This window comes from Tupaia chinensis, unplaced genomic scaffold (genome assembly GCF_000334495.1).
Source record: "Tupaia chinensis unplaced genomic scaffold, TupChi_1.0 Scaffold144482_1, whole genome shotgun sequence".
NCBI lineage: Eukaryota > Metazoa > Chordata > Mammalia > Scandentia > Tupaiidae > Tupaia > Tupaia belangeri.
In genome coordinates this window covers 2246586-2259249 of record NW_006204341.1, presented here as the reverse complement: position 1 = coordinate 2259249, position 12664 = coordinate 2246586, and the positions used below count along the sequence as shown (strand labels likewise).

The window sequence follows — 12664 nt, the reverse complement described above, 5'->3', positions numbered from 1 at the left end:
TGGTCGACTACGTGGGAGTCCAGCGACATAGCCATTACGCTAACTGCTGGTCCCAATACATTTTTTAATGTAAATGAAAAAACTATGCATGGATTTCAGTTTTTTTCCATATCAAAATTGACTTGTATTTTAATTCCATTTTTCCATGAAATTTTTTAAGAGAGATTTTTGCTCTAGTATGCGTGTTCTCTCCAGAGAGACAGAAACTGAGAATTCAACCCCCGGGGGGATGGCCATGCCACAATCCCTTCTCCTCCATTCCTGTCTTGGGATCTTGGGCACACATGGGCATGCATCCAGCCTGAGTTTTAAGCCGCTGGATCCAGGACTTGAACCATGGTCGACTACATAAGAGTCTAGCAACATACACATTATGCCATCTGCCAGTCCCTCCATGAACATTTTGAAGTCCCTTCATATATCAGTATTTATTTTAATAGGCCTAGAACATTAATAAGGAATATTATCTTATCTATGTCTATATATATATTTTTTCTTTTGGAGAGGTTTTCACTATAGGGCGCGTGCGCTCGCCAGACAGAGAGAGACATAGAGACAGAAAGCAAGAAATCACCCCCCAGGGGAGATGGTCACACCTCAATCCCTTCTCCTCCATTCTCCTCTAGGGATCTTGGGCACGCACACACATGTGCCCGGCGTGAGTTCTAAGCCACTGGGTCCGGGACGCGAACCGTGGTCGACTATGTGGGAGTCCAGCAACATAGCCATTATGCTAACTGCTGGTTCCCATCTATGTCTATATTTTTATATTATGCTGTATATGTTCACATACTGTATATATTGTATAAACAATGTCTGGAGCTAACTAAGAATAATTCATTTAACCAGTTATCTTCCCTCAAAATATTTTAATCATGGAGATTGACTTTCATGTTTTGCAAACTTCTGCTACCTAATGAAATGACAGCATTTAACTGAAATTTTGTTTTTAAACATACTTGAATATTTTCAAGTTTTATAATGAATTTCTAAGAGAAAATATATTGTGAAATAAGAATAAGGAAAAAGTCCATATTCTCAAATGTGTGAAATATTGTTTCTTCAATTAGATGTGTCTGGCTTTTCCATGTAGAACTCAGAGATCCATTGATAATATGACCCATCAATATCAGATAATTTTATATTCTGATAAATTCCATCTCCCTTAAAAGTAAAAAAACTAGATGCAAAGGAAATTATTACTAAAGAAGTAACTAAGTGTAATAACATTTATTTGTTTTATGTTTTATATGAAATTATGTCAAAATATTAGTAAGTATTGTCATATGCGTCATAGGTAAATTCTGAACTATTTCGGGTGTGTATGTTAGTAAAGGAACCTCTAGAAATTGCTTCAATTAGTGTTTGGCTTCAGTAATAGCCATTACATTTCCATCTGTAATTGTTCTGTTGACTAAAAATAGAAACAAGGAATACATCACATTTTGTTTTACCTACCTAATTTGAAGTACACCATGCTTGCATTTCCTTTTAGAGTTCAAGCTCATCTCTGAACATCCTAGTATCACTTTCGTATCACCCTTGAGCATCCACAGTTGTGATTATCGATTTGGGTTTTGAATGCTGCAACTTAATGGACACATATTAAAAGATATTCCAGGTGATATATATTAAGCCCAACAATCTCTAGTGTGGCATGCTTCCAAAGTTTTATTTTATACTATTATTTTGAAAATTATTAGACATTTGAAATGCATGTGCTTATAATGTATTACAAAACAAGTCTTTGATGCCCAAGTTGGTATTTTGTGATTCGCCTAAATGAAAAGGGGGGGAGGAAACTAGACGTCCAGCTTGATTAAAAAAAAAGTCTTAATGCTTTGTTCTTTAAAATCACAAAATATCATTTAAAGTAAATTTGTTTATACAATGTTTTATGCCATACTTGGGACTGTTGTGCTTGAATATATCCTTGCATTTGTTCTTCATTAATACAATTGATCTATATTTGCATTTTTGCCAGAGGCATATGTGAATGTTCTAACTGCATGAGTTCTTCTGCAATCTTTGATTAGTGTGTTTAGTCAAAACGACAGCATTTAATTTGAGTTGTTAGCAATTAGGTTTTTTCTGTTGTAGAAGTGATCGTTAATTTTTTTATGTGAATAGTCAAATGCAGGGGCATGGAAAGAAAATGCAATGAATGCAATGAAGTCTTTTTATTTGGAATAGAAAAACTTGGCTATATTTGTTTTCTTTCAGGAAACCAAATACCTGGGTCAATATTTGCAATTCCTTCTGTGTATAAATGAATAATTGTGTTGTGTCCTTTATCATTAAAGTATGCTATTGTCAAACGGTTATTTGCCTGTTAAGATTTATGTTTATATATTAGGATCTAAAAGAAAAGGAGAATGATGAGCTTGATATTCAGTTGAGAATGTTTGATGAGAACAAAGAGGATGACCTAACTGAATTATCACATCGTCTGAATGACATTCGAGCAGAAATGGAATATCCTTTAACAAATCACAAAAATAATCTTGCATGTATTGTGAAAAGGGGATTCATGGGCAAGTCTGTGGATTCTTGTTAGAGTTCTTATCTGCCAGCCCATTTATAGCCATTTATTTACAATAGAACCATACTATGATGCTGTCCTTGAGATTCATGTTGAAGAATTGTTTGTACTGATCATTTGCACAGACTATATTGAAATCAGCACAGTGGCTCACTATATTATAGGTATACCCTGCTCAATGGTCTTGAATAGACAAATGCCTAAGGCAGTATATTTTTCATGTTTGATTTGGGGGGAATAGTTCCCTGACTTCATATTAAGTACATGTAATACTGTTTTTTCAGATTAATTAAATGGTACTCCAATGACTTAGAGATATAATTCAATTTTAATAAATGTCTTATATATATTTTGGTGTTCCAGATATAATTCAATTTTAATAAATGTCTTATACATATATTGGTTTTCTTTAATAACAAAAATGTTTAGATACAGTAGTATGTGAAAATCATGTGGTAGAAGCATCTTAGTATCTGAGCTAGCATACAATGTTCCAATGGCAATGATTTTTTGTGAAATGATCTTAAATTTAAGAGATGGTTGTCATAGTATTATTGACCATTTGTTTCTTACCCATTAAATTTTTTACTCACGGACTCTGGGGAAGTTGGGAAACACTTCAGAACCAAAGTGACCTCTCTGCTGGACTGTTTCTAGGTGATATGTTCTTCCCTCCCCTGCCTCACCTGCAAAACCTGGAAGTAATATTCCCCTCCTTGAAACTCCCACAGTACTTTCTTTGTTCTATCTTATTTATGTACACTTCTCTGCCCCTGTGAGATTGAGGGCAGAAATGTTATGTTTCATCTTTTTCCTCCAATGCTCCTATCGAAGCCTTACACTTAAGTATTGGATAAATGTGTGTGCATTGAATAACAAATGTTTTTATTGTAAGGAATAATATCTAGTGATTTCTTATACATTATTAGTGATGCCAGTCTGCAATGGCTTCTCAAATATTAAATTCTTTTTATATCAATTAATAAATATCTTGTTTTATTCAGTCTTTTCTTAAAACCAAACTTCCCCATAGAGCTATCTTTGGGTCCATTCTTTAGTCATTTAGGGGACCTTATGAGATTTTAATGCAGTAGTCTTATGTGGGGTCTAAGAAGTAATCCATCATATCCTTAATGCTACTTCAGAGAAAATGTTGGCTTTCTAGGTTATTTTTAGGATGTTGGATTACATCTCACCTTTTACCTTTATTTTATATTGATTTTCTAGATCCTTTTATTATAAAAGTGAATTCATTTTTGAACTTCGTTTTATATTTTACTAAAAGCAACAAAACTTCTGCCACTATTTTTATATCCTAAGTAAAATGTGTTTCAACCTCCGTTGCCTTTACTCCCCATCTTTTATCAAAGCATGAAATTCAAATGAATGCAAGTAATAATTTCAGATATAGTTGGTATTTTATCTTGATAAGATAAAACTAGTTTTCTGATCTTTTAGCATTTCAAGGCACGCTCATTTGCCTTCTTCTCTATGTGGAAATGTAAATGGAGTACAAGTAGCTTGCACGAATAATATAGGTCCTTTGTCACAGTCATGAGGAGATCAAGAAAAAACAATTTTCATTGATGACATTTCCTATTCTAATGGTACCAGCTAAAGTCTGGACTTTAAAATATAATGCATGATTGCCCAATTAAGATTTTGACACACAAATTGCAATGTTCTTTAGGTTTGTTTCTCTTGTTAAAAGATTAAAATGATTCCACAGAATCATATTACTTTATGTAAATGTTTAAATACTGGATTACAGAACTGAAAGTTTAGAAACAGTAATAGAAGCAAAATGGTAAGTTTATGTTTTAAAAGTTTTTCCTGCTTTTGTTATGATTGAAACTTTCATCAAGAATCCTTGATATTTTTTCCTTTACTTAATTTCTACTGATATGAATGAAGTGTACCACCTTCTGTATAATATGTTAAAGGACACTGCTGCTGAAAATTACTTATTATCCATCCTACAACATTTTTTGCTCATCAGAAATGATTATTATATCAGGTAAGTGCCCATTTTGAGTACTGAGTTGGATGTTAAAGGAAAATTAACAAGGCAGTGGGGTGTAGGCAATGTATGTATATATACAAACTTAGAATATGAGAATTTGGCTTCTTTATGACACATCTTAAAAATGTGTTCATTTATTTATAATTTAATCAGAAGAAAAAGAACTCTACTTATAAAAATGGAGTACCCTCAGCAATGGGACTCGCAGTAGCAATGAATCCAACAGTTTTTACTGACTTTGATGAATTTTCTTCGCTGGATGATGGTAGCACTGAGGAAGCACTGAAGATTCTAGGGCAACTTAAAGTTTTTATCTTGTACATTTTCATAAGTAAAGTTTTACTGTTATTTCTTTTTTTAATACTATTTATCTAATAATAAATGTGCTCTTACCACCTAAGAAAATAATACTACTAATATTTCAATTTAATGTAATTCCAGTAATGTAATTATTCAAAAATACATGAATATGGTAATAACCGATAAAGCTAAAAGTTTTAGACTCTAGTAACCAGAGATATATTAGAAAACCAAAAAGTTATAAAAAGATTTTTGAGTGACTGAAATTATCTGTAGACTGGTGACCATGATCTTATATTTAACTGTTTGAGAGGCTCTTAGTTGGTCTTCATACTCTAATTTGCAGGATATTCTGAGAACTGAGGTTTTTTGATTTCTCAAAACCTGATTGATTAGAAGGAACAAGAAGGCTTCTGTGAGGTCTAGTACAGTCGCAACAAAAATGACAGCTCTAAAGCAACATAGAGAGCTATTCTAGTTCAGGCTAGTAAAATAATTTTATGAGCATCATGATGTCACAGAGATGTAGAAAATGTTAAAAATAGTATATGCTGTTTTTTAGGCAGGAAAGATGGTAATGCATTAAACGTGATTCTTGTTTTCTAAATTAAGTTCTGATGGTATAAGGGGTGCTGTGCCCATGGGGTACTCAGTTACCTGGGAACATCATTTATACGAAAGCATTTATTCCTCAGTAACTATGAATAAATGAGAAGGTACCCTCATATGGCATGCTTTCATCCTAAGAACATACATGGAAAGTAAATGTGTGACAGGAATTTTTATTTTACGTTCAGATAATTAACCTTGCCTCAAAGAGAACAGTTGTGCTTTCTTTATTTACTCAGTCCTTGGCTAGACTGAGTTTATATTTGAATGTTATTTTCAACCCAAACATGACTTTTCTTTTCTTTTATTTTTTGGAGAGGTTTTTGCTATAGGGTGTGTGCACTTGCCAGAAAGATAGAGACAGAAAGTGAGAAATCACTCCCCAAGGGATATGGCCACGCCACAATCCCTTCTCCTTCATTTTCCTCTTGGGATCTTGGGCATGCACACACATGTGCCCGGGGTGAATTTAAGCCACTGGGTCTGGAACTTGAACCACGATCGACTACATGGGAGCCCAGCAACATAGCCATTACACCAACTGCTGGTCCCACTGATCATGACTTTCCAAAGCCCCAGATTGTAATATACATTACTGTGTATTCTTATTCTTGGTACCTACCTCATGACTAAGGACATAGAAGAGCAATTAGATTCTGTTTGGCTTCATCTTCACACTTTTAGTAGGTTGGCTAGTTATCAGCACACTATATTTAGTGATGTTTATGTCATAATTTGTCTGCAATAGTACTTCTTACTGACTTTTCTCTATTGAATTTATTACTCCCTGGCAAATACTAAATCTTCCCAAATTTTAGTTCAAAAAGTGCCTTTTTAAAATTTTGCAGTATACAAGTGGCCATTTTTAAGGCCAGAATTACCTTGATAGATTACAGAATTAGGGTATGTTTTAAAACCTTTGACACTTGAAACAAATTGAGGCTATACCCATGCATATTAAGTGTGTATATTTTATAAGATGGATCTTTTAAAATATGTTGCATAAATAGATCTTTGGAATAGTCTGTAAGATAAGTAGCTCAGTCCAGTTTTGTAAGCTGTTATAGCCATCTTGAGTAAAAGTGTTGTAGTAAATTCACAATGTTGTTTTCCACCTAATGCCAGGAAACTCACCTCTTAGTGAAATTGAGAACTGTGGTGCCTAGAACCACGTCTGTGTCCATGGATGTAAGACTAGCAGGTCTTTTGTTGTCTTTAACTTTAGAAACAATAGCTTGAGTAAATAAAGGTGATAAATATGTTTTGAAATTAGCAGGAATCCCTGTAAAATAGAATATTAACTCACTAAACATTCACAGTTGATTATACCACAATGGGTTTGGCACTATAACATCCAAATCATTTTTAAACTTCAGCGTATTTCTCCAAAAAGTGTAATGGCTAGAAGGAATTTTTTTCTAACAGTACTAGAAAAAGACTTAGTTCTTTTAATGTGCTGAATCCCTTCTTAAGAAAATTGATTCATATAGCTAGAAAAAATATTCACCAATACTTTTTTCTCTTTTTCAGGCCACAATATTATAAAATAATTGAAGAATGTGTTTCTCAGATAGTGCTGCACTGCAGTGGTATGGACCCAGACTTCAAGTATAGGCAGAGATTAGACATTGATTTTACTCATCTGATAGGTAATATAATCTTTACTGTCCTTTGGTTATATTTTACACATTCTATAAATAGGAAATTAAAGCGTTTTCCATTTAATCACTTGACAGTGTACAACATGGTTTTTCTCAGCATGAATACAGTATATATTAGTCAAGTCAAAGACATTACTGTATACATTATCATCATAATGTTTCATTTTTGTGACTATTAAAGGTTCTGTTTTTTCCCTGATCCCCTCCGTTCCACTATCTGTTATCTGTCCCTTCCTATACTGTCACTAGTATCTACAATTGCCCTCCCTGATATTATAACTTCCAGTCTTTCAATTTTTGCTATAGAGTGCAGACAGTCAGTATATTTTATGCTGGAACATAAAATATCTATCTTTCATAGTCTGGCTTGCTTTGCTGAACATTGAATCTTCCATATCATCCACTTTGTATCAAACATCAGGATCTCATTTTTTTTTAATGGCCGAGTAGTATTCCATAGTGTACATGTAAAGCAGGCACTTTTGAAACTGATTGACTAAAGAATATAGAAACACAGTAAATGCATGTAAATACCAGATATAGTGTATGTGAAAGAGGAGGTTCCGAGGAAGGACATTTAGAAGAAAAATAGGGAGGCAAAGCATTAATGGGACAAAGAAATGTGGTACTATCTGTTGAAGATATTTTATAGTTTTATTAGCTGGACTAGGGAGAAATGTTCACATGTTGAAATATTCACTTTGTAAGCTAAATAATGTGATTGAATGTATAAAAGAAAATGAAATAAAAAATTTAAAACAAAATAATAAATGTAGGTCTCCCTCTCACTGTTCTTCTGTCTGTGCTACTTAATTGCCATAATTGTTAATTATGACGATCGTGAGAGTTCTACCTGTGTGATTAGAAATATTAACCTATTTAATAAATTTCAACACTTCTGAACTCAGCTTAAACTTAGTGCCCCATGAAGAGTCATTATATTATTATAGATGAATGCTTTACTTTTCAGATATATGCATCTAAAATCCTTTAATTTCATATATATTGGTACTTTAGTAGTTTTATAAAAATCATGTGTATAATAGGGCAGGCTTATTTTAGTAATTTGAAACCTTATAAGGGTATCACATAGGTCAATTTGTGTTTCCATAGACTTTGGGTCTTGGAAAGAATTCAAGGTCATCATATTGTTCTTCATGGACTTCTGAGGACATGATCTTATATCACTCTAGACTGGTAGTTAGCAGTACTTTCCAGAACCATCTCTGAAGGCTGATATGGAACCTCCCTGGTGACATGTTATGCTATGTGGCCTTATAGTGGCAAAATTTTATTTATACCTAGTTTATATCACTCTTGCTACAGTTCAAGCATGACTCATTTGTCTTATCTTTGAAGAACTAAACAATAGCTGTTGCATGACTGTTATTTTTCACTCCATAATAGGGCAGAAGCTCAGTAATATTTAAAGATGAATGCCTTATTATTATTTATCATGTATTATTTTCCATTTTTAAGAATATTGTACACTTATTGAAGATAATCTAGAGACATACATGAGACAAACCACTAGTCACATCACCATTATTCACTTTTCAACTCAGTATATTTCCATGTATTTCTCTTTATCTATCTATGTATCTGTCTTCTAATTTTTCATAGAATATTATGAGAATTTTTCCACTTTATCCTTCAAAACATGACACCATGTCTATGTAATTTTTAATTTTATAGACTGTCATAATCACCTTAACTAGTCCTTTCTTATTTTACATCTAGAGTGTCTTCATGTTTTCATATTTATACATTAATGTGCTATGAACATTCTTTGTATAAATGGCCTTTAGATAGAGAGGCAGAAAGTTAGAAATCACCCCCTGGGGAATGGCCACGCCACAATCCCTTTTCCTCCATTCTTCTCTCAGGAGTTTGGGTATGCATGCACACATGCCTGGTGTGTTTCAAGCTGCTGGGACCTGGACTCCTAACTGCGGTTGGCCACATGGGAGTTCAGCACCTTAACCACTATACCACCTGCTGGCCCCAGGATTGATTCTTATAAGTGAGGTTAAGAACTTGCAAAGTTCAAATACTTTTGACTTTGCAAAGGTCAAATACTTTTCAGAAAGCTCGTGCGTATTTACCTTGCCCCAGCAATGAATGTGAATGCTGGTTTCACTATATATTTTTCACTGAACTTCATAAACTTAGTAATTTTTTTCATATTATGTTGAGGGAGTCATACAGCCTATTTCTAAATATGTGTCTTGGCTTACATTTATAGGTCATCGTTGACATACCTACTCTACTGTTGATTTTGGCTAGCTCATTCAGAATTTAACAGACATTGCTTTGTGTATTGTGTTCCAGGCACTTATGACTGTGTACTATTGATCAAGAGTATTGAGTGAGGAGAGATGGAGGGATCATGTGAGAGTGCATAGTCAGTGACGTAAACGCACTATGACCTTTTCTACACATCATGTCTGTGATTGTGAGCAAATCATTCAATTTCTCTAGGTTTCAGTTTTCACAACTCTAAAGTTGATTAAGTCAATTATATTAGTAGTCCTTAATATTTTATGATAAAGTCCTTTTCTAGAGGCTAATAAATGCTATGGAACTTGAATTAGGACATTCATACATAGATAGATCCAGCCATGCAGTGGAGTTAAGGTGGCTGGATTCCATATGGCTGATAGTGTGGGTTAAGTCTCAGACCTGGTTAGAGAGATATGTTAGGGTGTGTGTGTGTGTGTGTGTGTGTGTGTGCATGCGTGCGCATGTATGTGTGCATGTGTGTGTGTTTGTGTGCTTTCCCCAAATCCCAAAAGGATTAAGAGATACAAGAGTAGGATTTGAAGTGGGACCGTGGCTCATGGGGGGTGCTTTCTCACTTTCCTAATTTTTTACCTCTGTCTGTCTCTGGGAAACATACATGCCCTCTGGTAAAATTTTAGAAAAAGAAGACACATACATATACATGCTTGAATACAGACAAAAACTATCAGATATTTCAAGAATTCCTTGAGGGACCAGCAGTTAGCGTAATGGTTATGTCGCTGAACTCCCATGGAGCTGAGTGCATTTTGAGTCCTGGACCCAGTGGCTTAAACTCACACCAGGCGCATGTGCGTGCGTGTCCAAGATCCCGAGAGGAGAATGGAGGAGGAGGGATTGTGGGGTGGCCATCCCCTTTGGGGGGTGATTTCTTGCTTTCTGTCTCTGTGTCTCTCTCTGTTTTTCTGGTTAGTGCACGTGCCCTATAGCAAAAATCTCTCAAAAAAATAAAATAAATAATAATAATAAGAAAAAAGAGTTCCTTGGAAATCTAATAAATTGATTTTAAAATCACTTGTACTTAAGGAGGTAAGAATTTTTCTAATTTTCTAATTTCACAATTTAATAAATCTAAGCTATTTCAAAAATCAGATCCCTCCCTAAAACTTTTTAATGCCTTCTCACTGAAATTTAAATAAAAATAAAAAATATTACCAACTTTGGCTAGCGCCACATAAATATGGCCACTCTTCAACCTCATCACTTACCACTTTCTACATCATTTGCTTTGTTCCAGTCATACATTAAAAAAAAAAAAAGTTGTATTGAGGTAAATTGACATAGAAAAACTATATTTAAAGTATATATTTTAATAATTTTTAATATTTATTTTTTTGGAGAGGTTTTTGCTATAGGGCATGTGCACTCACCAGAAAGTGAGAGAGAGAGAGAGAGAGAAAGTGAGAAATCACCCCTCCAGGGGGGATGGCCACGCTGCAATCCCTTCCTCATTCTCCTCTCAGGATCTTGGGCATGCACGCACACATTCCCAGTGTGTGTTTAGGACATCAAGTCCAGGACTCGAACCACGGTCGACTACATGGGAGTCCAGCACCACAGCCATTACGCCAGCTGCTGGTCCTGATAAATTTTGATATTCATAAATACACTGAAAACTATTTTTAAAGTCAGGATAATACGTATCTCTGCTTCCCCCTAAAGTTTCTGCATTTTCCTTTTAGTCCCTTCTTCTCATGCCTCCCATCTCTCCCCATCTTAAGGCAACCACTTATGTCTCTTTCACTGGTTTCATTTTATTACATATTTTTTTCTTATTAGTTTCATTTTCTAAAATTTTATACATATACAAACATATATCATGTACTCTCTTTTTGTCTTTCTTTCATTCAGGACAATTATGCTGAGATTCATCCATGTTGTTCTGTTGCATCTATCAATCGTTCTTTTACACATCTCCTATTGCTGAGTAGTGTTCCAGTATATGAGTATACCACAATTTATTTAGAGATACACTTGTTTATGTTCCTTTGGGTCCTTCAGGTTTTGACTATTATTAGTGAAGTTGCTCTGGACATTCATTACGATATGAGTGCAAACATTTTCATTTTTTAGGGGTAAATAAGTAGGTGTAGAATGACAATGTGCAAAATAGACTTTATATATAATTATGAGAGATACAATATTGCTCAAAAGAGGTTCCTCAGTTCTTTGTATTTTGAAATGTTTGGTGAGAGCTGAGAATTTTTAAAAATTTTAATTTCTTTTATACATTCAATCACATATGTCACTTAGCTCGTAAAGTGCATGTTCCGACATGAAAACATACATTTCTCACCATCCAGTTGGGAATACTATACACATTATCATCAACAGATAATAGCCCATTTCTTTGTCCCATAAACGTCTTGCCTCTCTATTTTTTTCCTAAATGTCTTAACACTCACCTCCTTCTCCCACCCTCTTCCCACACTGTATCTGGTATCTATAACTTTTCTATGGAGATTTGAGAAATTTGAAGTTTGTTTCCTTATATATGTGATACATTTTACTCCAGACCAGCAGTTTAAGTAAAATCTTTCACTAGGTAGCCTGAATTAATGAACGTATCTTCCCCGTCTACTTTTTTTTAAAGCTGATTTTGAGGCTTAATTTAAAACATGGAGTTATTGTTACCTCTCCACTAATAACAAACTACACACATTTTTTGGAAGAATTCTGTAATTATAAGAGTTGAAAAATAAGAGAATTCCTTTAAAATGATGATAATTTAGTCACATAGATTTCTGTATGCCTGCTTTTGTGTCTGAACAATAGTATCATTGAATTCAGTTAGTACGATAAAAAAAGAAAATGTGATAGATTGTGTTTTATGTGTAGTATAGGTCAGTTTCCCTTTAACAGCAGCTGACATAAAAATGATAGTCTGCATAGTAGAATTATAGGCTGACAGGCATCTTTTGCCTAGAGATACCATGTCATAATTTCTAATCACTTTTGTTCAATCTAAATAGATTCTTGTGTGAACAAAGCAAAAGTTGAAGAAAGTGAACAAAAAGCAGTGGAATTTTCAAAGAAGGTAAGGCTTAGCTTATAACATATTGACTTTAATAGTTAAATTAGTAATTTAATCAAAGCATATATTCTACCTTGTTTCTTTATATGATGCCCTATAAATGTTGTTTTATTTATATAATATTTTATATTTCTGGAATCAAACATAACCACCAAATAGTGATTTATTTTTTAATAAGATAAAGTTGCTACTGT

General features: G+C 34.0%; 1 protein-coding gene across 1 annotated transcript in view; it reads left to right on the top strand.

Moving 5' to 3' along the window:
• DIAPH2 (diaphanous related formin 2) overlaps positions 1-12664 on the top strand; it is a gene marked incomplete at its 5' end in the record, with an annotated part of 1076033 nt that overhangs the window by 334877 nt on the left and 728492 nt on the right. Inside the window, 4 exon segments of the mRNA XM_014583678.2 lie at positions 2357-2475; positions 4443-4559; positions 7005-7123; positions 12409-12473. Coding sequence (XP_014439164.1) covers positions 2357-2475; positions 4443-4559; positions 7005-7123; positions 12409-12473 — 420 coding nt within the window.